At 35.9% G+C, this 25,463-nt stretch overlaps 1 protein-coding gene across 1 annotated transcript in view; it reads left to right on the top strand.

Annotated features, from left to right (window-relative positions):
- The window catches only part of LOC129248000 (protein obstructor-E), a 77,003-nt gene extending 63,980 nt beyond the window's left edge, over window positions 1-13,023 (top strand). Inside the window, exons 5-6 of the mRNA XM_054887393.1 lie at window positions 12,246-12,642; window positions 12,743-13,023. Coding sequence (XP_054743368.1) covers window positions 12,246-12,642; window positions 12,743-12,893 — 548 coding nt within the window. The 3' untranslated portion in view covers window positions 12,894-13,023. The remainder of the gene's footprint in view (window positions 1-12,245; window positions 12,643-12,742) is intronic.
- The last annotated feature ends 12,440 nt before the right edge of the window (window positions 13,024-25,463 follow it).

Genomic DNA, 25,463 nt, shown 5'->3' with positions numbered 1-25,463 from the left:
GCGCATCTTTTGAAACTTCTCGAAACGTACGAACCGATTTGTCTCAAAAGATCCTCAGATCCTCTGGGTAGCATTAAACAAGTCTTACATATGCATTTTACAACTATAGCATTCAATAGGTCCCTAATTAATCTTCATGCAAAGGAACAATGCTGCCCACCCGATCATTACACTGGCACTATCGCTGCACATACCTTAAATGTTATAAAATAAATGTACTTTAATTACCAATTATGTTGTTGAATGAAATTCCAAGAGATAAAGTGGATTCTTTGAAAATTCTGTACAGAGCTTCTGCAGTGCAATCAGTTCTTATTGGAATTAGATCCAGCAGCTTAAACACAACCCGCTCGCTTTCCTCATCGAAAAACTCACCAGGAGACACATATGCTTATTGAGTCCGATGTCTATGCTTTCATAGACCATTATGGAAAATTTGTTTACTTTTAATTTTTGTACTAACTAAATTGTCTTTTTCCTCTTTTGCCAATACATTTTTTAGTATGCTGGTACACTTCTTTCTTCCGAGCTCAGAGTTTTTTATTATTTCAGAATCCGGCACGGTTTTTTTTAAGAGCGAGATTAAGTGGTCCACCACTTGCAGCACGACATTATGCACAGCGAAGAACATGCTAAGTCTTATTTCGAAATTTCTGGAACCATATGGTTTACTCAGCTTTTTCTTGAAAAAAAAACTGTTTATTTTAGGTGTCTTTTTTATTGCCTTCATATTTTTTGGTGCATTTTTGTTTCGGCGTGCAGACTTGCCGCAGTTCAAAACTTTGTCGCACGCTGCGCATTTGCATTTAAATGGATCGTTAGCCACAGCTTTCAACCATCCACTAAAATTGTCGCCATCAAGCCACTTGTTATTGAACTTTTGTTTCCGATACTTGCATTGTTTTCCTGGTGTTCCTCCGAAGAGTCAGTCGAAGAGGAGGAGCTCATTTCTGTAAAATATATGCATTTTAAACATAAAAAAAGCTGAAACTAAAATAATTGCAAACATACTACAAAAGTGAAAAGCACCAGAAAACGTAGGACAACTAACAATTTTCGCGCGAAGAAAAAATCGCGTTAGCGTTAACGAAGAAAAAATAGCAATGTTGCAGTATTAACGCTTTTGAAAGTATGCTGTCATGAAGAAAAAAAAGTCTGACATGAAATCTTACTGCAGATTTTTATTTTAAATGAACTTTTTTAATTTTTTCCGCTATTCTAAAATTTTTTCCGTCCTTATTGAAAATTCCCTACATTTACAGAATTTAATAAAATCTATCCTTCTTTTCCTTACACCCACATTTTTCGACGAAAATCCCTACATGTAGGGAATTTTCCCTATCACTGACATAGAGTAATGTGGAGTGGTCAATTCTGACCGCCACAGTTCGTTCGCCAAAAGTGTGTGGAACCATAAAAGAAACCAACCGCAGAACAGGCAATTGAAGGGTTTGAATCACTTGTTTTCCAGTTGCCTCAATCGATAAAAAGTGATCTGAAAATGGTTTCAAATGTATGAAAAAGAGTAGATATTGCTATTCATGACCAATATTTTGAGAAATAGCAAACTAATTTTCGGCTATAAATATTTTTTTACATATCTATCTTAAAGCTGAGGTAGCAATCCTTGTAAGGGGGAAAATATACTTAATGATGTTCAAGCATATCAAAGAATATACTCAGAGTGTTTAAATGTGACGCAAAGATTGCAGTAGTGAATAATTCCTAGACGGTATCGTTTTTGTGTCATCTTTAACATTTGGCAAGTGGACAGATGTACATTTTTACGTGATTCAACAACGTTTCAGAACTATTAGAACTCATTATGAAAATGGTGGATCTTTGAGAATAACATATATTATTACAAAATTTGTGATTTTTTTGGTGGAAATAATCGTCCCAATGAGTCCACAGTTCAAGAGTTGCTGAAAAAATTTGAAGAAAGGGGCTCTGTCAAGGATAGAAAAAGAACTGGAAGACCAAAAACTGGATGTTCTGTTGAGAATATTTCAGCTGCTGTGCAAAGTGCTGCTGAACAACCTTTAACATCGGTACCTCGACGTTCATGAGTGGACTGTTTGACGGATTTTACTTGGGGACTTTCTTATGATGAACAAATGATGCCATTTTTCACATATATGATAGCTGTTAAAAGCCGTATTTTAAATATAAGTAGTGAAACCTGAAAGAGGCCAAACTTTTAGATTTTTTATTTTAAAGCAGCATCAAGGCAAGGCTTTTGAAAGATCCTTTACATGTTGAGGTTCTTCTTCTTTCACAGTATTATAACACGAATTGTGTCAAAGCTTCCCTCAGAATGCTCCTCCAAAGCGCTCGATCGTAAGCTTTTGCTCCGTAGTTACGTATTTCCAAATCCTTGAGATCGGTTTCCACTGCGTCTACCATCGGTTCCTCTGTCTTTGCTTTTGCGCTTTACGCCCATTAGCTTTCCTGTTATGGCTTTTTTCACAACCAGTCAGCAGGCATGCGCCATCTAATGCGCTGCGCTGTAACAAAACGCATAACTGTTTCATTCTGAGTGATATCGTTTAGTTCGAAGTTGTACCGGATGCTATAGATACCATCATCAAATCTTATTGAGCCAAAAATCTTAAAAAATTGTTCTTTCCATGTCTTCTTTCCAATCAGCGCGCAGTTGGTAATCTTAAGAGTCAATGCCTCACATCCATTCAGTGAAATTGATCGGAAAAGGGTCTTGTACATAGTTAGCTTTGTAGTTCTAGACAAGAGCCGGGTCTTAAACACGTTTTTTTCCTTGTTCACTCCTCCACAATTCGTTGGCCAGAAGGGTGTGGAATAATAAAAGAAACCAACCGCGGCATAGGGCCTCGACGAGACTTGTCTTGCGTTGGTTTTCTTAAACAAGTTCAGGTGGGCATAATATGTTTTGTTGGCGGAGTGGATACAATCCCGGACTGCAGAAGTTGAATCACCGTTGGGGTTGCTGGATAGAAAAAGTTAAAATGAATTTAATTACCTCTGGCTGTTCCCACAAGAGATAAACTCACTTTATTATTTACTCTTCAGAAGTACTTCTTCACAAATTGAAATTAATCAATATTAAATTAACTTGCTGCTTTCTTTATTTGCAATGGGCCGTCTATTCAATAAAACCACAACAAAGAAAACAAGAACCGCAAGCAAAAGTTTGCCTGCATAAACTTTTTTTATTGTGTTTTTTGTACCATATTTATTTTTATATAAATAAACGCATGGCAACCCCAAGTCATATGGGGGCGAATATAAAGTTTCCTAGTAATTTGTAAAAATACTCAAATTCACTTGGTAATATATAAATTTCTAAAATTTAATTTGACTAAGAAATTCAATTGCTTTAATTCAGGCCGAAGAAAATGGTAAGAACACGTCCAAGTGGCGAATAACCGCAAAGTGCAAAGAAAAGTTGAAACAACAAAACTGCTGCTACTAACTATACAGATACCTACTCGTAAGTACTCAATTAAAATTGCATGCAACAGCAATGTGAGCAATGACAGGTTGTAAGTGGCCGAGTGCAACAACACACATGCAATACAAACAAACACACACGTACACACACAAATCAACATTTGCACTGGTTGACACGTGTGCGCCTTTGTTTGCACATAACTTTATTAACATGCATACATACACACATACACACAAACACTTGTACCTGTCGACCTGAGATCCATGTATGTTAATGTTTATGTGCTTAGCTGTGTGTGTGTGTGTTTGCATTGGGCCACTTCATTTCAATTTGCATGCAGTTGGCTACGTTCCATGGAAAATTGTGGTCAGTTGCAGTTTGTTTGGTATCACATACTTATTGACAGGCCCAGTAACAGGCAGGCAGCAAACAACTAAGCAACAACAGCAACAAATTTTGTTTGAAACTTTGTGCGGCCATGATGTGTGCAAAAGTTACCACTATGCCGCCTTTCTCAGGCGAAAGTTTGCCACACATACACACATAAGCAGCCGTACATATACATACAATTAGGATGGCAAAAAAAATTAATAAAACAAAATCTTTCTCTTGATGAGTCCCTATACAAAAAAGTGGAAATTATAGTTTTTTTATATAAAGCAGGGCATGAATACATCAATACTGAAACCTCCTCTACTAGCAATAAGGCAATATTTACACGAAGGCTGAAGGGGATTAAACCACTGGACTTAGTGGTAAACAATGTTTAAAAACTCATAATGTACTAAAAAAAGTATTACTACGTGTAATAATATGAAATGTAGTTATTATTTTAAACTTTTCATTAAAAATAAAATAAAAAAACATAAAAAAAGAAGAAATATTTGTGAAGGCAAATTAAAAGAGTAGATTAAAAAATGCTTGGCAAAGACGCAAATGAAATCTGTCGTCAAGCACTGGATTGGAGTCCACGTGCTCGCAAGGTTAGCCGTCCAAAAATATTTTGGCGGAGAACTGTCCAGTAGGAAGTTGAAACGTCAGGAAAAACTTGGAACGAGATCAAGCTTTTTGCAAAAAATAGAATCTGATGGAAGTGTTTTACTGAGGCCCTATGCTCCAGTGGGAGAAACAGGAACCGACGATGATGAAATTAAAAAATAACGATCTGTAAAAATTTTGTACTAAATTTACAAAAAGTGAATTTTTCCCAATACGATTCAATGGTAATAATTTAAAGCAGATAAATATTAAATAAAAACAAAAATAAAAAAAACATTCTTGATTCTTTTTCCAATGACCCAGATATTTTGGATATTGTTGTATTATAAATTTTTCTGAAAACCGATTTATTTGTTGGCTTGAGCATAATAAGTTGTGACCTGAAACATTTTTGGGAAACAATTATTTTTTACTAGGATCGCCCATACGTCGAAATTTCGACGTTATTCGACGTTATATAAATACGTAGAGCAAAATTTAGTCATACCTTTTTTTTTAGTATTTATAGTCATAGAAAAAAATTGAAACATAACTATATAAATGGATAGCTTATGTTGAATCTTTTTACATGATATATGTGAATAGATGTAGTAAAATTAAATGTGAAAAATATTCCATTTTACCTGTGTTAAGTGATCCTATATTTGTGTATTTCAAATAACATAATTTTTTTTTATTCATGAATTGGAATCATTTAATTTCTTGTATTAAGGAAAAAAAATTGATTTTGTTTGAAAAAGCATAATAAAAAACAATTATTAATTAATACATGACCATCACAATTTCTGAATCAAATTTATAATAGTATTGATTCACAATATATAAGATTCCATTTGTTTCATCACCTTTTATAACATGATACATATTATAGCGTGAAATATCATAATACAGGTAAAATAGTGTGATTAATTTTACCTGCACCTATTCACTTATGTATCTATTTTAATACATTGTGCGCACCGTCTCCACGTCTCATGGATAGCATACCATTGGCATATGTTTCAACTTTTTCTCTGACTATAAATACTAAAAAAAGGTACGATAAAATTTTGCTCTCCGTATTAATATATAGATTAGACTCATTCAATGTTGACAATTATGTAAACGTTTTTTAAAGTGAAATATTTTTATTTATAATTTTTTAAGATGAAATATACTTAAAAAAATATTGCTGTTTTGAAAAATATTTTACTAATATTTTTTAGATTTAAAAAAACAAAAATGTTGTTGAAATATTTATTAGAAAAAATTGAACTTTTTTGTTAAAAATTTTTCGTAAAACTTTTTTAATTTTTGAAAATATTTTCCGTAAGCTTTTTGTTATACTTCCATTAATAGCCGAAATTAGATATGCTCAGTTATACCTGAAATATATACCTGAGATGTAGTTTTGAAAAATATTTTTGAAAAAAAAATACTAATTTTTGAAAAATATTTTTTAGAAAAAGATACATTTTTTGTTAAGAATTTTTGGAGAAAAGACATTGGTTTTTTGTCATTTTTGGACACACTTCCGTTTAGACTTTGTTTTTATATTCCCATTAATATCTGAAACTATGCTCAGTTAAACTTGAAATATATTTTTGAAAACGAAAAAAAAAAAATCGGAAAATATTTTTAGAAAAAAATATTTTTTTTGTTAAGAATTTTTGGAGAAAATTTTGAAAAAAAAATTTAGAAAAATATTTTTAGAAAAAAATAAATTTTTTGTTAAGAATTTTTGGAGAAATAAATTTAGTTTTTGGTCATTTTTGACAGTATATATCTATATATTTCCATTAATAGTTAAGACTATGCTCAGTTATACCTGAAATATATAAGTATTTTTGAAAAAAGAAGTTTCTAGAAAAAAAATTTAAGAATATTATAAAAATTAATTTTTTATTAAGAATTTTTGGTAAATCTTTTTTTCTGAAAATATTTCGCTTTCATTTTTGAAAACACTTCTCTTCAGACTTTGTTTTTATATTTCAATCAATAGCTTAAGCCAAGTTATACCTAATATATACACATGGTAGAAAAAGTCTGCGTTCACCCACTGTTATAAAGTATTAAAATAATTTAACGTGTTTATCTTAAAACTCTCAGTTATTTCTTTTCACTTATTTCAAAGAAAATTATTCGTAGAGGGTATGAACACAATTTTTTGGAGTTTGAGCTGCATCGTGTTCAGATAACGGGATTGTAGTACAGTTACTTAAATAGGCTGAGCAGAAAAAGTGTGCGTTCATTTCGAATAGTGACGATTATTTGCATGGCAATTACGTTAAATTTAATTTTAAATCATTCATGTAGTTGACGCGGTTAAGAACAAATCTAAAGAGGGAAAAATTGATATTAGATGCTTTCCATTTCAATTCAACCGGGCTATTCGGGTCATGTTCTTCGATTTCGATGTAACTCAAATATGTTGCTCTCTGGTCAAAATAATGAGACACGTATTTTTTTGTTCGCCCGAAAAAAAATTTTTTCAAGAGTTATCGGCAATTTTGGTTTTCGGCTCAAACTCGATTTTTTTTAATAATATAAGAAACATTTTTTTTTAAATGCCCATAACTTAGTCAAAAATGAACCGATTTTAATAATTCTGGATTCAAAATGATCGTAATTACTTACACCAGTGACTTCATGTAGAAACAATTGCAAAAAAGTAGTTGAAAATTTTTTATTTAGCAAAAAAGAAAAAAAATTGAAATTTTTTCGAAATTGAATATTTCAAAAAGTGTATTTGTTTTTTTTTTATAACTTTTTTCAAATCAAGAGGATACTTCGAACTTCAATTGAGCTGAATGCCCAGTAGCTAAAATGCGTTGTTTTTGAGTAATGAATTTTTGAGTAAAAAACCTGTTTCGCACTTTTTGTTTTTTGCAAAATAAAAAATTTTCAACTACACTTTTGCAATTGTTTCTACATGAAATCGCTCGTGTAAGTAATGGCGATCATTTTGAACCCAAAATTATTAAAATCGGTTCATTTTTGACTAAGTTATGAGCATTTAAAAAAAAATATTTTCTTATATTATTAAAAAAAATCGATTTTGAGCCCAAAAACAAAATTGCCGATAAAGCTTGAAAAAAAATTTTTTCGGGCGAACAAAAAAATACGTGTCTCATTATTTTGACCAGAGAGCAACATATTTGAGTTACATTGAAATCGAAGAACATGACCCGAATAGCCCGGTTGAATTGAAATGGAAAGCATCATTAGAAATACATTTTTTGTTACTATGGACCAAAGGCGAAAAGAAATAGATATTGGTGAAAGGAAAATCATTGTAAGTTTGTGGCAAAATAGTAAGAGCTATCGGGAAATCGCGAAAATTTTTGGGAGGCAATACTCCTTCATATCGCGAGTAAATCTACTTAAGCGGATGGCTTTCGCCAAGGAATACGTAAACAAGCCACCTGAGTTTTGGAATAGTGTGATTTTTTCAGATGAGAGCAAGTTTTGCATTTTCGGAATAAAAGGTCGTAAAATTATTTGGAGGAAAAACGGAACGGCACTTGGAAAGCAAATTATATATTTTCGAAAAAAAAAAATAGTTGCACAAAAATTGTTTTTTTTTTTGTGGATTAATTGTAGAGAAAAAATTTGATCTAGTGAAGCGTCAGCCTACATACTACGCGTCATATAAGTCATATGAAGTCCGTTTGCGAATCGATCGCGGCGTCGCACAGTGCGGCCGATTCCCGAAAAGCTGGCCAAAACTCAAAAAATTAAGTAATTGATTCAAAATTTCTTACTCGGGGGTTGTCGGGGTCGCTGATTACGAATTTGATCTTAAAATTTTGAAAATAAAAATGCAAAAATTACAAAAAAAATTCTCAAAAAATTTCAACAAAAAAATTAATTTATTTGCAAAATTATTTTTTAAGTACATTATAGCTAAAATATTAATAGCATATGTTTAAATAATAAGAATACGGAAGAAGTTTTACTTTAAAAAACTGTGCCGAAATTGTTATCATTAAGTAAAACTCAAAATTATAATTTTTTTCTCAAAGTTTCTGCAGTTTACTTCTTATTATAATCAAGCTAATAGTGTAAAACATTTTTTTTTTAAATTAGTGAGAATGTCCAAAATATGTGCTTGTACCACTCGACATTCAATTTTTCAAGTGCCTTATATTTTCGGAAATAGAATAAGAATCGAATTATAAGAAATCTACCAATCGGTCTCCGACTTATTGATTGCCTGCGGTTGGTAGTTCTTGGAACACATTTTTTTAAAAACTCATTTCAGCAAAAATTTGCACTCTTCAATATTTTCTAAGCATAAGTTGAGCTCTTTCCAAATTCTGCCCGATTAACATAGATATTGTACCATTTTTTATTGCCACAACATAAACTCCTCTATTTTGCTCTACTCAGCTGCTTGCCACAAATAGGTTATTGCATTTAAATTTGCTTATTTTCATTTTTTACTGCAACTTTTTTTTATTAGCGCATTATTGTCATACTCCGCCAATGACGCTGCGACAATGGCTGACCAATTTTTCTATTGCAACAGCAACTGCAGTTGTTTTTGTTTTGTGTTATTAAACTGCACACTTTTTATACTCCGTTATTTGTTTGTTGTCTTCACCATCACAACACGCGGTTATTGTTATTTAGTTGCCAACTGCTGCTCTCCCTTTGGCCATAGAGTTGCTGATGTGTGGCCACTGGGTGTTGTTGCTTCTACTCTCTTTTGTGCTGATGCAGCGGCATGGTCGTTCACTCTTCGCATGTGAGTGCGTGCATGTGTATGTGTAAAATATGGAAATGTACATGAAGTGTGTTTATTCTGTGCAGTGCATAAATAGTTCGCTCATAGCATTGTGCGCCCATAAGCATGCTACACTTTGTTGGTCTGTGTCTTTTTTGCTAGAACTTTCGGGTTGCCTCATTGATGCGTAAAGTTCAAAAACTTTCAAACGATCCTTTTTTCGTTACATTATATATATATATATATATTAATTCTTTTTGTTGTTATTGTTCAACGGACTATTTTTATTGTATTTGATTTTAGCCCATTTTCTATTGAATCAACAGAAATGCAGCAACAACATTGGAGCCATTTGCGGCTTTCTGTCTGGGTTCTTTGCTTCGATGTTGTTGCCGTCATGCTTGCTTTTCTACGAGCAATCGTTTTGTGCGTAAAGATTGTTTCTGACAGTTTTTGCCGCAGCAATTGTTGGACGTTCTGCCACATTTCAAGTGCTTCTTATTTAGTTTTCATTAACTTTGTTTTACAAATTGGCAAATTACTACGCTTATAACACACGGACAAGCGCTCAGGCCTGAGCAGCGAAAAGTTTGTTAAACATCAATTACTCTTTAAGAGGCTTCACAATTTGTGTGGACGCCAGCACATAAAGGCATTTAACGGTACTTCGTAATCTTCGTTATGTTTGTTGTTAAATTATTGAATTTAGCTGGAACCGCAAATGCCAAGAAATATATTAGAAGTAAGATCCTTGTTGGGTTTCAAATAAGTACTAATTAATTATTCTACAGTTGCTCGCTTTGAAGTCAAAAATTTCTGCAAACACAAGTAAGTCTGTATTGTAAAAACAAAAAAGTTCAGTGAAAAATCTTTACTTCAATTCAAACTAATTTTGAATAGGGAAAATCACCGCATTTTTCACTACAATTAATTAACTAGGTTGGATTTGTTCGAAGTGGCAGTGGCATAGTGGCGACCACAGATGGAGACCTGTTGTAATGTTGTAAAGACATACTGTGTAACTTCTCTGCCTTGCATCAGCCAGTACCCAGTGAGCCTCATCAGTCGCTTTAAACCAATATCCGCCAACTATATATTTATAGTGGCTGAAAATGGAGTTCAATGGGCAACGAAACTGAATTCTTCACATTGCGACGCAATAACAGAAGCGATGAAAGATCGTTTCTTCCTCCTAACACCCTCCAAACTGTTTTCTATAGTGCGGAAAAACAACAAGACGCACACCAAAAATTGGAGAAGGAGCTCTGTCAAATACCCAATGAAGGATACATGCGTCTATTATACCATTCCATTGAAAAATTGTAGAACCACCTCAATTACAAATTTCGACTATGTATTCAGTTATTTTTTTATAAAATTACAAGGTGAAGTGCAAAATAAATAAGACTGAACTTAAATAGAAACGACAGGAACTGCGTTCTGATAACTTTCGAGTTTATTTATTCATAAATATAATTCAAAATAGACCTCTGGCCTTGATAAACTGTTTTGCGTGACCTAAAAGCTTAAAAAAAAAGAGTGTTTCAGGTCATTGAACGGAATGTCCTTCAGGATGTCGGTACAAACCTCTTGGATGACCTCTACGGACGCAAAACGTTAACCTAATAGTGGCCAAATGCAGTTTTCCCAATAGCTAGAAGTCACAGGGAGCCATATCAGGCAAATACGGTGAGCGATTGATGGTTAAAACGCGATTTCTAGTAAAAAAATCTGTAACAAGAGTGGATCGATGAGATGCAATTATCATGCAATAAGCGAATTCGACGTATGCGATGCAACAAATGCTTCAAAACGCCAAGATAGAAAATTGCATTGACGGTTTGGCCCAATTGGCACGAACTCCTTGTAGACAATTCTCTTGGAATCGTAAAAACAAATGAGCATCGACTTGATTTTTGACTTCTCCAAACGCGAATTTTTGGGGTGGTGGCTCGTCTGGGTCCTTCCATTCGGCACTTTGACGCTTAGTTTCAGGTTCATATTGGAAACATCCCGCTTCATCACCAGTTACAATGTTGTAAAGGAAGTTCTCGTTTTTTCTCGCCTCTTTAATTAGGTCTTTCGAATGTTGTGTTCTAAGCAATTTTTTGGTCCTCAGCTAACTTGTCCAGAATGAAACGTGAATAGACCTTTCGTAAGCCTAAATGATCACTAGGCCGCAGTGCAGCAAAATCACGAACGAATGATGCTTTGAAGTGCTAATCAAACTAAGTGAATAATGCGACTGTCACAGTTCCTCCTGTCACTAAGCAGAGAGGCTGGTTGGACTGATGACGGGAAACTTTCTATGGGCAAAGCATATGGAAAAGGTGGGCATCTCAGACAGTGTACTCTGCTCAGTATGTGGGGAGGAGGAAGAGACCGCGTACCACTTGCTGTGCGTTTGCCCAGCCTTCGCTCGAATCAAGCTGGAGGTCATTGGCACTGACCACCTTGGCTCCTTCTCCGCACAAGATCTACTCAGATTTCATCGGAGGTCGAGTAGATTTAAAAAAAATTAAAAGGAAATCCGAGAGAAGCTCAATGGACTTAATTGTGTCTAAGTGCTGCATTTGCTAGTCTGTCCCGACAAAAAAAAAAAAAAAAAAATTTGCAAAGCCGCGCGTTCCTTATTCTCCGCATTATGTCTATGTTGTCTTAAGGCGCATGCAGCGCTTCGCTTCATCATTTGCGGTGTTCGTCGTCAAGGCTCAAATGCTCACAAATTTATCAGAGAATTTTTCTCTGAACACTCGAATGGTCGCTTCGATATTGTCGTTTATATTTCTGTTCTATACAACAGAATGGTCGATCCCAAGTACAGGGAGTCTCCTACTACATCAAAATAATAATTTTCAATAGACGTAAATGCGGTGAGCCTTTGATTGTTGGCATACCATTTAGCAGGAAGGAGCAATTAAAGTTTTGGGTGTCAAATTTTAAAAATTGTACTAGGCAACTCGGATATTCTAGGGCTTGCTTAAATGTGTTTATTTATAAAAATATATGTTATTTATAAAAATATATGTCTGCTATTATACACCTTCCTAATCTCCATCTAATACAGCTAAAATCACAATTTAACATTTTTTCTTTTCTTTTTCACAGAGCCTCCTCAATCCTCCCAGCATTGCCCGCGCAAGAATGGCTACTTCGGTCACGAGGCAAAGGGTATTTGCGACAAATTCTACTACTGCGTCGATGGACAGTTCAATATGATTACTTGCCCAGAGGGCTTAGTATTCAATCCTAAGACCGGCATTTGCACGTGGCCCGATGAGGTGGGCGTTAAGGGTTGCAACTCGCAGGATATTTTTGAATTCGAATGTCCCAAAGTGAATGAGACAGTGGCCGTTACACATCCGCGCTATGCCGATCCCGATGACTGCCAATTTTACTATGTGTGTGTGAATGGTGAGATACCGCGTCGTCATGGCTGCAAGCTGGGACAAGTGTTTGACGATGACAAGAAGCTCTGCGATTGGTCGCACAATGTACCCGAATGGTAGGTAGTCAGTTTGAGAAGTGAATAGAGTAAATGAAGAAACATTTTTGAGATTTTATATTTCATTAAAATGCATACTTACAACATTCCCCTCCCACAGCGCCGATTGGTACAAGGGTCGCTTAACCGATGCTGAGCTGGACGAGCTGGAAAATCCTAAGCCGAAAACTAAGAAACCTGCACGTACGCGTGGACCATCGCGCCGAAAGCCTACCAAGGCGCCCGTTCAAGAGGAAGAGGATGAGGAGTAGTAAGGCGGACGAGCAGCTACGCGTTTAGCTTTAAGTCTGTTTTTTTTTTTTGTTTGTTCGGTTTTGTTTTGCAGATGTTCGAAATTCTCAAATAAAAGCACGACAAAATGTTTCTATAAAATGAAATTAATTGCGAGTTGGTTGATTGCGTATTTGGGTGAAATGTAAAACATTCACTTGCTAGCGCCTATATGTATGCAGTGTTTATAGAGCGTGGTTTTGTTGGTACTCACATGCATATGTAGATATGTATTGGCACACGCACCCAAGTTTTTATGATTCATTTATTCTGTTGTCAAGTTATTTTATATGGCTTGCGGAGAATAACGGTGTGAACTTATGGCGATTTTATAGGCAATCGTAAACTTCGCGCTGTTAAATATTATTGACGTTTTGTTTTTGCAGAATGCGGCTTTGGGAATTTGTTAGTGCTGTTTTGCATATGATAATTTAAATTTGTTTTTTACGAATTTACTAAATGATTTTTTTTTTACAATAAATTTTTAAAACCATTCGGTTAGCTGATTTAAGAGCGCGCAGCAAAATTTTTAAATTTAAATTATCATATATTTTTAGATATGATTTATAAGGTCTTTATTGCCGGAATTTTACTCTTTACGTACTTTGTATACAGGGTTTCGGGGAAAGTTGTTTGCTTATTTTTTGTACGGTTACGGAAATCAGATGTTTTTACTGTTATTTTATAAAGAATGCATGTAGGAATAACAAAATGCAATTTTAGGTATTTTCTATAAAGATAAACTAACAAAAATTAATTCTTTATGTTTTGACTTAAAAGTATATAGGATTTAAGCGGATTCCTGCTGAATACATTGTCCTTAATACTTATTATCTAGACTCAAATTTAATCGAGAATTTTTATTAATTGACTAAAATTTAACTAAAACAAAAAAAAACATCGGTCTCTAGCAATAAAAAAGTGGATGTGGAATAAACAAAAAAAAAATATTCTATTTAATACGTTCGCTATCAAACGTTTCATATATGTGTCAGTTAAGTTTTCACGTGGGACCGCCGATACCAGGCGCTGGTTTAATTTAATTCAATTATAACACCATTCGTCGCTGTCTGCGAGAGCGAGTCGTTCGATGCAGAATTGTTTATAGGGAGGTTTGGCACACATTTGTATAATTTTTTACACCAAATGGAAAAAAATCCATTTACAATTCCGTGAAGATGTTGTCCTGGACTATCTATATATTGCTGTTCAACCGTCTATGAGCTCGCGAGCATCAAAAGCGAATACTCATATTCCGAAGAAATTATCTAAAAGAGTACAGGGCATCTCAACCTCAAAACACGAAAATATCAAGCAATTAATGTATGTATTCATCAATATTTTAGTGATAATCACAACCAAAACAAGCCATAAGACCCATATAATATAGTAAATCCAGAAATCCAACATTTCTTACAGTATACATAGAACCAACAATGTTTGTAAGAATTATAAAGGGTTTTCCAATAAAAGGTGTTATATTGATATTCAAAGAAAAATGCTACTTTTTAATATAAATGATCGGACATTTATTTCATTATAAAGAGGAAGGTATGCCATTAATAGTGAAAAATAACATCAGGCAAATGGCCACCACCACCACGCTTACAGGAAAAATCCTTCTCATGCAATTTTCCATAACCGAATTGCAAAGTGGCTGCTCTATGTCTTCGATAGCCTCACGAATTCCATCTTTAAGGTCTTGAATTGACCCTGGGCTGTTGGCGTAGAACTTCTATCTCCCGTTGCCCCAAAGAAAAAAGTCACAAGGTATCTCGGTGGCCAATTGTGATCTCCTCTTCGAGAGATAACACGGTCCGGAAACTTTTCCCGTAAAAGATCAATGGTTTCGTTGTTTGTATGACACGTAGCGCCGTCTTGTTGAAAATAAATGTTGTCCAGATCAATACCATCCAATTCCGGCCATAAAAAATCGTTAATCATCTCTCGATAGCGCAATCCATTCACCTGTAGCACCTGTTATTGGAAAAGCCTTTAGAAAGCGAAAGCATGTGCGTTATGTAAAGAATAGCAAATAACCGAGAACTAATTTTTTTATATGGAAATGTGATGAGACAAGTTGAACAGTTGAAAAAAGCAAAATTTTATAAGTGGAAAATGAGTTGAAATGAAAAAGTCAGATAGTTGTTAGTGAAATTTAGCAGTGAAGAGTCGATCCCAAAGTTAAAGACAAAAGTTGAACAATAAAAATGTTGAAATCAGAAAAAAAGAAAAAAAGAGGCAGAACAAGACCAATATATTGAAGTTGATGAAATTGAATTCCCGGAAAGGGCAGCACCTTCCGCGAAGAAAAAATTCAAACAAATGTAGGCGGCGACGCGTTGAACTACTCATCGATTGAACTCCGTGAATTGCTAAAATACATAGATTCCAATAAGAGTGTTTCAATTGAATGCTTCGCCAAAATAGTGCCAGAGTTTAATGGTATTTCAATTCCTATCAGAAACTAGCTAAAAAATTTTAACGTAAGATACGACATCGAAAAAGCAGCTGACTTTCAAGATCCACAGGTTCCACCCACCAGCGTAGATAATAAAAAATTCTGCGCTAAATTTGAAGACGATGAAGATGAATCATCTGAGTCAGATGATAATCAGGAGGACCGAAAGCGAAGGGTGCTAACCCTACCTGTAAGGCTGTCGCGGCGAACGAGGATAGAGAAGAGTGGAGAAGTCAGTCGCGAGTGGTAAAGAGAAGAACTGTCTTCCTTCTTACATTTATTATAGAATGAAATATATTTTTATAAAAAATAGCTTAAATTAAAAGAATAAATAGTCAAAGAAGCACCGACTTCCTTCTTACATAAACGTCAAAAAATAGTTAACGTGTTAAATAATTTAAAAATCGAATGCCTCGAAAACGTTTAAGTTTCGTACTTAATTGGATTTTTTTTTATTCGATTTTTAATTGACCAATTACATATCTCATGTCCTCAACACAAGTGAAGCCAAGTCCTTCTCCACTTGATCTTTCCAATGCAGAGGAGGCCTTCCTCTTCCTCTACTACCACCTGCTGTTACCGCATCGAATACTTTCACAGGCGAAGAGTTTCTATCCATTCGGACGACATGACCCAGACGGCGAAGCCGCTCTATCTTTATTCGCTGCCCTCTGACTATGCCGTCGTAAAGCTCATACAGCTAATCGTTCCATCGTCTGCGATACTCGCCGTCACCAACGTGCCAAGGTCCAACAATCTTCCGCAGAAGTTTGGAACTCTGCAAAATGAAGACAACAGATTTGGTAGAAACCAAAGCCAGACTTATTTAGATTTGCAGCTACTCTACACATCGGCATATTGCAAAAATAAAGATTTCCTATAACAGCAGCTGTCGCAACCGCCACTTGGACGATAGTGTAGAAATTGTGCTATTTTCTTCTTGGAAAAAAAGACGGTGCCCGGGCATGCAGTAGAGCAAATAACAGATTTATCGGTGTTTAAGTGAGTTGCTCCTGAAGTATGGAGCAAGGCTCCGCTTTTTATCCATCATTTTATTTTCCTATCACATCTCTGCATTCCTCAAATGGCATATGGAATGGTAAATTGAAAGTGAGTACTGCGTCCATACAAAAACTATGCTTTGGATCACTTTTTTCGCAGCAGAACTAGACGCTTTACGAGAGTGTCTCAGTCGCAAGGTTCATTGAGTTTGAAAAAAAATATAGTTTCTCGCACCACATTTCCCCCTTACACATTTCTCCTTTTCTCCACTAACCCACTCTCTCTAAGTTAAACAGTTGCCTTGAGTGAACTCATGAGAGAGCCAAAATTGTTCCACTAGTTGAGAATCGCGGTACTAAACGTGAGAACTGCAACAAAATAGAGCATCCACGTTCTAACTGAGTAGTCACAAGAGAAGCACTGCAGCTAACTAACCAACTTTAAAATAGTACCTAATACCTGACGTGTGTGTGTGTACTCTATTTCCCAACACTCGCACTAAGCAATATTTTTATTTCACCACACTACCTGTGTAGAGTTTTATTACAACAAATTATGAGGTTCTACAAATGAAATAATTTGACACAATTAATAATAATTTTTTGTTGAAGCATGTCGATATCGTTTTTGTCTATAAAAAAAATTTAAAAGTGAAAATTTTATGTGAAAATCTTAAAAAAGATTAAAAATGTTTGATCAGGGTATGGGCGATAGTTACAATCAAAATTATTCTTGTGAACCTTCTGCGTTTGGTCAATGGTGGAATAGCGGTTACTGGGAGCCTTGGTATACTCCATATCCATATTGTCACTGGCATTATGGTTTCAATAATTATGGTGAAGAGCGCTACGCACGTGATCATCATCATATTGCACATTTCGCAAATATGGCCGCTTCAAATGGCGCGAGCATGGAATATAAACAGCATTTAAGGGCACACAATTCAAAACACGAAAATGGAAGAACAACTAATTCTGCATGGAATTCAGTAAAAATTGATTCTTTTGCTACACAAACGCAATCTGAATCATTTAAGAGTAACTCTAAGTGTTCTCTGAGAAAATCGACTATTCGGCGTAAAAGTAGAAAAAGCAAACTTGGCGCAACGTCGCAAAGCAAAACATCATTAGAAAATTTATTGGGTAAACTTGGTACGAAAATTTGTGCGAGTGGGTGCACTTTAGCCTGCATTCTAATACAGCCGGAGAAAAACAAAAATACTGATGAAAATTGCAGTGATAGTACCGATGCGCTACAGTTTGAAGTGAAAAATCAGTTCTTAGACGAATTAAATCGTCAGCTAAATGACGCTGAACTTCTTGATACTTCGGTGCCAGCGAATAAAAAATCTATAAGAAACTTAAAAAAATTGTGTACCGACATGGGCGAATGTTTAAAGTACGGAGTGAAGCCAACCAAGGTGCATAGCTCAACGGAAAAACTTGGGCAAAAATCGGCGCGTTCTTGTAAAATATCCGAACCAAAAGCAAAAACAACAAAATGCGATAAAAACTTACTGAAAAGGAAGAAGACTTTTCGCAGAGAAGAACCAACGATTGGAGAAATTGCGCCAAGCAAAAAAAAGCAACAAAGTAGAGAACAAGAAACAAGAAAAACAAGTAAGTTGAGTAAGTTGAGTAAGTCACAACAAAGGAGTTATCTGGAGAAATCGTGGCGAGAAAAGTTACCAATTAAAAAACGTAGGCTGTGGAAGGAAAATCAATCGAGTAATATAACAACAACCATTGCACCACTGCAGAAGAGAGTGAAAGCTGAAATGCTGCCTTATAAATTTGAACCGAAACGAGTCTCTGCCAAAAGGAAGCCTAGACGTCATAAGAGCTGCATATTAACGACGGGAAGTACCAGCGGCTGTGGTGAATACCACATCACTTGGCGTGTTTGACTTTCTTTGAAAACTCTGAAAAATGTTAGTATGTAATTCGAAATTTGGTCATATGCGCCTAAGCTTGGCGAAGATCTCAAAGTGATTGTTGAATCAGATACGCAGTTCACAGAGCTGTTAAATTCAGCAGCCACTTTGAGATCCCAAAATCAATTTAGGTTAATTGAAATTTGCTTGTGAAAATTTGTGTAGTTTTTCTTTGTTAGTGTTAAATTTGAGTATGAAGAAATATCTAGAAAAAATAATTAATTGTTTTTATTAACCACTTGATGCTCGGGTTATTTTTCTAAAAAATGTAACCAAAAACGTCAGATTTTTTTATTTTGTAAATATTTGAAAAGTTTCTTCTTTTTCTTAATTGGCGCGATAACCGCTTACGCGAATTTGGCCGAGTTAAACAAAGCGCGCCAGTCGTTTCTTTCCAATTGGACACACCAAGTAAAGTCAAGTCCTTCTCCACTTGATCTTCCCAACGCAGAGGAGGCCTTCCTCTTCCTCTGTTACCACCAGCTGGTATCGCATCGAGCACTTTCAGAGCCGGAGCGTTTGTATCCATTCGGACTAGATGACCCAGCCAACGTAGCCGCTGGATCTTTATTCGCTGCGCTATGTCTATGTCGTCGCAAAGCTCATACAGCTCATCGTTCCATCGCCTGCGATATTCGCCGTTGCCAACGTGCAAAGGCCCAAAAATCTTGTGTAGAATCTTTCTCTCGAACACTCCAAGCGTTGCTTCATCGGATGTTGTCATCGTCCACGCTTCTGCGTCATACGTTAGGACGGGCATGATGAGAGTCTTGTAGAGTGTTAGTTTTGTTCGTCGAAAGAGGACTTTACTACTCAATTGCCTACTTAGTCCAAAGTAGCACTTGTTGTCAAGAGAGATTCTACGTTGGAAAATATCTGTTTTTTGGATATAAGTTTTATTTTTAAATGGCTGCCAACATCGGCGCAATATTTGTGCATATCATGCAGCATATCCTTGGTTCATTGTACACTAGACCGAGTCGGTCCTCATACGATGAAAAAAAAATTTGCGATTACCCATTCACGAATTTTTGAAGAGACACTGCAAGTCACAGAAATACCTCTATCGCGCCCTCACACTAGCGCTTCCCAGAGGATATCTGACCGCAGTTGAAAGGTCAGAGCAGTTTCCACCGTATGGCAAAGAATCTTCTGCTGCTGTCGCTATGTGAATGGCAGAACCATCCTTCGAAGACTCATGGAATAGTCGTTACATAGTCCCACTCAGACGTGCAATCAGATTTTTTCTAGGACTTCAAAACCGCGTCTGTTTTACGCACATGACCCTACTAAAAATAACTTTTTTTCCTAGTCAAAGCCAAAAATTTCAGCCGGTTTAACCAATCGCGCTAGTCTATCGATCAAAAGAAAGCTTACGCTAACTACGCAAGACAAATTCTACTCCTTTTGGGCTTCTATTACAGAATAGGCCTCCTTTTTTCCTCTGTCGCTCTCAGATGAAGAGAACGCACAGATGATCATTCCATTTTCGAGGGATCCGCCGTAGTTAACGTCTAAGCATACTGTCGAAGCAAAATGCTCGCCATCGATTTTTTGTCATAGATATCAGATTTGAGTCCTTACTCATAACTTCATCACAAATGTATTTAAACTGGCTGAGCTCGCGCAATTAACATCCTTTCAAGATACAGGACACAGCAGCGTATTTTAAGTCGAGAATTAAGCTGCAAGTGAAACAGCTGAGGTCGAAGAAGAGTCCTTTTATACTCGGTAGCTGGGCACGAAGGAATATTAATGAATAATGGGAAAGATGCGCGGGCGAAGACCTTTTAGGGTCTAGGAATATATTGCAGAACGGATAAAATTGATCTTCGTTTATGAAACTCGAAATCCGAAAACTATGCATTTTGTAATACTTCCAAGGTAGGTGTACCAGTCTTAAGTATTTACTAATAAGACACACCAACTCGTATGCGGCTTGGAGTAGTAAAATGTGAAATATGCAGGTTAGGTTGAAATGGTTGCTCATAGAAAGGGCACATTTGGACGGAAATCAAAAATTCGTCCTTTACGTCACCGTTGTAAAGGTGATAAGAAGACTGGGAAGAAAGGAAGGAGGAAAGGGTGAAGAAGGGTTGAATGTGTATTTATTGATGACGACCGAACGATGACTGAGTTACGGTAGTTTTAGCCAATTCGTACTGCTGATGAAGTTGAAGCTCATCAGGTTTTTAATATTAAGTCCTGCTATCTAATATTTGTTTTATACGTATTTCTGCCACAGAATTAAGCCTGAAATTGACCTCTTTGTAAAGGGCTCTTGATCTCATATTCTACATTGTTCGGTGGTCGCCGTTCCCAAATCGTTTAAATAATCATTACTTTTCGCCGCATTCTTTACCTCAAACACAACTATGACCAGTTTTTTTCAATTCACAACTTCCCTGAAAAAATTTTCATTTTTTTAAATTTCTTTCAAAGAATTTTAACACCTCTTTTTGGCCAAATGTGCGTAAGAAATATTTCCTTATCGCAAATCATTTTTGCACTGCTTGAATAAATGACGCTCATATTGAGCAATCACGGCTTAAAACAAATATAATTGGAAATTCAAGCAAACTATAATTCGACAAGTTTGCCACCCTCTTCATGCGCATACTTAAATTTCTTAGACTTCTGCTTGCTATTCCTTGCATAGATATAAACCCATACACACACACAGATGTATACTCGTACTTTCACGTGCGCTCAATTAATGATGAGTTGGCAACTTCTGCCAATTTTCAACTAAATTTCACTTAAGTAAAAATACAATGTCAAAAGTAAGAACTAACGCTGAGATTGGTTACGTAATGTGGCACTCCGTGCAGAAAAGCGGAAAACATAAAGGTGGATGTGGAGGATGAATTAAATATAGAAATTTTCATTGTCAACTCAACAGCTTGGCAAATTGATCGGCAATTCATGAGCTTCAAGTGCGTATTTGTGTTTTATGTGTTGGAGGAGCACTTGAATGGATACACTCTGACGTACGAGGGCAGGCTGTTAAGTGCTATCAATGATCAAAACGTTTGCGTATGAAAGGCAAAGCACCAAAAGAATGATAAATCACGAGATTGTCCTCCTTTCGATGGACCGGCATGAGGGGTCAGTTCAAATGGCGTATGATCCACTTTTGTTTTAACGGTGGGCAAAGAATGGCAGCTGTTTATTAAGCGTTCAGCTACGGAATAATTTTATTAGTTCAATAAAAAGTTAGAGAATACGTTCGTCTTTCATTTATCGAGGGATAATAGAATATTTTTCTTGATAGTAAAAAGCAAGGCCTATATCACAAGCGTGGGAATGAGTGTGAAAATCTTGGTATGAGAATTGAAGTGTTTCATTGTGGCCGTAATTCGTTTTAAATAATTTCAGAAGAAGAGGCTTAAGTTGTTCTGATACTAGAGATTAAACATTAAGGTCAACTTCCGCGAGGAGAAATGAGCCAAAAATGTATCGTGTGAGCAGTTTGATTTTGAATTTCATTTCCAGTATTATTCTACGACTAGCAAAAGTGGGAAAATTGATTTTGCGCAAGATAGCTGACATGTCAGAAATCTTAGGTGAATGTGTAGAGCTGGCACTGCAGCAAAAATTGGATATAAATAGTAGGATGTGCGCCTCATTTACCCATAGTGCAACAAAATCGCGAACGAATGATGCTTTGAAGTATTAATCAAACTAAGTGAATAATGCGACTGTCGCAGTTCCTCCTGTCACTAAGCAAAGGGAACTGCAGGCAGCTGGTTCTACTGATGATGGGCCACCTTCTATGGACAAAGCACATGGAAAAGGTGGGAATTTCAGACAGTGCACTCTGCCCAGGATGTGGAGAGGACTATGAGACGGCGGACCCCTTCCTGTGCGTTTGCCCAGTCTTTGCTCGAATCAATCTTAAAACCTTTGGCACTGATGTGTTAAGAAGTGACCACCTTGGCTCCTTGGCACCACAAGATCTACTCAGATTTCTTCGGAAGTCAGGTAGATTTAAAGAAAATTAAAATTAAATTTAAAAAATTAGAATCCGAGAGCAGAACAATGGACTTAAATATGTCTGAGTGCTGTACTTGCTAGTCTGTCTCGACAAAAAACAAAAAGTGAATAAGGCAGTAAATTAGATATCCATCCAATGCTTTCCCTAGATCTGATCGCCTGTCATTGTTATCTTATTAATATATGGTTTGGTGGTGAAGCGTTTTAATCAAAGAAAGACGTTGAATGAGAAACTCAGGCAAAATTTGGAGAGTTCAAAAAATAATATTTTTCGGAAAGTTTAAAAAATTCGCTAAAAAAGTGCATTTGCAAAAAGTGTCTACTTCGGCAAAAATAATAATTTCAGGTGTACAAGGTTTGATTGAAAAGTAATGAGCCTTATTTTTTTAAAGCAGTTTTATTAAACCTTTTGGCTTATAAGTACAACTAATATTCTTCAAAATATGACGTCTCACCTTCAGCTTTCTTTGCAGGCGCGGGAACAAGAAGAAGTCCGGAGGGGACAGGTCTGGGCTGTAGGGAGGATGGGGAAGCACCGGAACCCCCATCTTGGTCAATTCAGAGGTGCAGAGGAAGGCGGTGTGCGCCGGCGCATTGTCGTGGTGAAGGGTCCAATTGTTGACGAGGTTGGGCCGAACCCGGGCGACGCGGTTTTTCAGCCGAAGGAGCACTTTTTGTAAAATGCCGCGTTTACAGTGCTTCCTGAAGGTACAAACTGTTTAGCTTTACGCAAAATTTGATCGAGTAACGTTGCTCCAACGATCGCTGCATTTTCGCCACTGCAAAATCCTACCACACTTTTAAAACAGATGTTGACTGCACCATTGTTGCCAGCGAACTGAGACCGGTTTCTAGTGGAAGGGGAAGGTCCAACGATCATTTTCCCCCACCAGCCGATTCGGATGATCGGTTGGCAGACGTTCCGCGCGAGAAAGCTCGTTACTTTCCAATCAAACCCTATAGAAACTTTAACTTAAATGAAATAATCAGATTACACGTAAATACATATACTTGTACATTTACAGTCAGCGTAAAAAGTGTACACCACATATTGATAAGGTTTGACTATTTATTTATTTATTTTATAATTTCAGTTATTTTTTTATCAAAACATAGTTCATACCACAACAAAAGTCTTATAAAGCAAAGATTCGAACTTTGTAAATTTTTTTTAAAATTTCGGCAAATTTTCATTAAAGCATCACACTTTTTCTTTGGAATTTTTAGAAAAATTTCGGGTATGCAATTTTATAGTTTATTGAATTTTAATATACAAAAGTGCAAGTTTCAAGAAGTTTAAAAATCATACTGATTTTTGTATGTATTTTACGCCCATTCCACACTTTTTTATAATGGAAGAAAACACCCTACACCGTCAGAAGAGATCGAACAAAACCCCTACCGAGAAATAATAATAATTTTTACAAATATATTTTGTATTAGTATTTTTGTATTAATTGAATAAATAAAAAATAAAATACAGAAAAAGAAGAAGACTAACATTCTTGGAGGAGCGGGTTCGAAACCTATTGTAGTCAAGAAACATCAAATGATAGAGATAGTTTTTTCTAATAGCGATCGCCCCTCGGCAGACAATGACAAACAACCGACAGTATATCCTCCATGAAAAAACTCCAATGAGACAACATAATTTTAAACTAAAATTTATTTTACTAGGTTGGTAATGGTAATGGTTGTACGAGTTAGGCTAAGGCCTTTATGTACTGCGAACAGATTGATCTATTGTGCGCCCTTAATTACTTAATTATATTATTTAGTATACCAAGGAATCGAACCAGCTGGTTAGGAGGGATCAATTGTAGGTCTTCCTCCTCTATTAGGTACGAGCGCAGGATTCCATGTCTCCTGTGGTCTAATACCTTACAGTTGGTGATTAAGTGTTCCATAGACTCCTCTTCATCACAGCAGAATCTGCATGATCTTGTACTAGATAATCCTATTGTGTTAAAGTGCTTATTATAGACATAGTGACTTGTACGTGCTCCACAGAGTAATCTGAGGCCCTAGAGCATATTTTGCTTTGCTGACATTGAAGTTCAAACACTTTTTGTAGTGATTTTAGTTTGGATACATTTTTTTGGTTTCCTGTTTTATATATTATTTTTGTTAAAGCCGAAAAATGGGGTTGGTCCAAGAAATAGCCCTTATGGCTCTTTTTTGGCATAAAAGTCTGCCTTCTCGTTTCCTTCGTGTCCCTGATGTCCTCTAACACAAAGCAGTGAGACCTGATTATGAGTGGCCAGTTTGTTGAGTGCATTGTTACACTCTATTAGGGCTTTTGACCTGAACTGTTGGCTGTCCGAAAGTATTTTAATTTTTACTTTCTCGAACCCTCTTTTGGATATGATTTCCACTGTTTCCATTATGACGATGTTTCCACAGAGAGCTCTTCTCTCTCTACTTTACTAGGTTAATTTAGGCTGTAGCGATAGTCCACTATGGGACACTTTCAGGCTCATAGATTATTGAGGTGCCTACTTTACTAGGAAGTCAATTTTATGCCATTAATATAAAATTATGTGTATGTGCATATATTTTAATGCTCTTTATAAACCTTTTACGATTCAAAATTTACGACATTTACTTAAACGCTCAGGAAATTCAATAATATTTTTGGAGCGAAAAAAAGTTTTTGAATGTAATTTTTTCGCTCTGAAATAATGATCAAGTAATGATTTGTTTTTTTGTTTTTTTTTTTGTTATGATAAATATAAATTTTTTGTTTTAGTCGGTTTTTAAATATTTCATTACAATGGATAATTGTGAGTTGTATTTTTTGCCGATAATAAAACCCATTTCTTCATCATCATTTTTGCCCCTTAAAATAAAAACTAGCTATTGAGTTTTATTATTATTAAATATTAGTTTTATTTTTTGGCATATCGAAAAGCTTAAAACGCCAGGCTTCACTTAAACTCACTTAAACTCACTGCAACCCATCTCAGTTAATTTCTCCTGATGTCAGCTCAACTCTCCTTAAATCACCTCACCTCAACTAGCCCCTCCACAGCTCTCCTTATACATACACACCAAGGATGATAGATTTACAAGATTTGGCCATTAGCTATGGTGAAAAACCAAATTGTGCGCACGACTACGGCTGCCACGTCAAAGGTCCGTCGGCTTAAATTTGCACAG

Source organism: Anastrepha obliqua, chromosome 5 (genome assembly GCF_027943255.1).
Source record: "Anastrepha obliqua isolate idAnaObli1 chromosome 5, idAnaObli1_1.0, whole genome shotgun sequence".
NCBI lineage: Eukaryota > Metazoa > Arthropoda > Insecta > Diptera > Tephritidae > Anastrepha > Anastrepha obliqua.
This window is presented reverse-complemented; position numbering and strand designations above follow the sequence as displayed.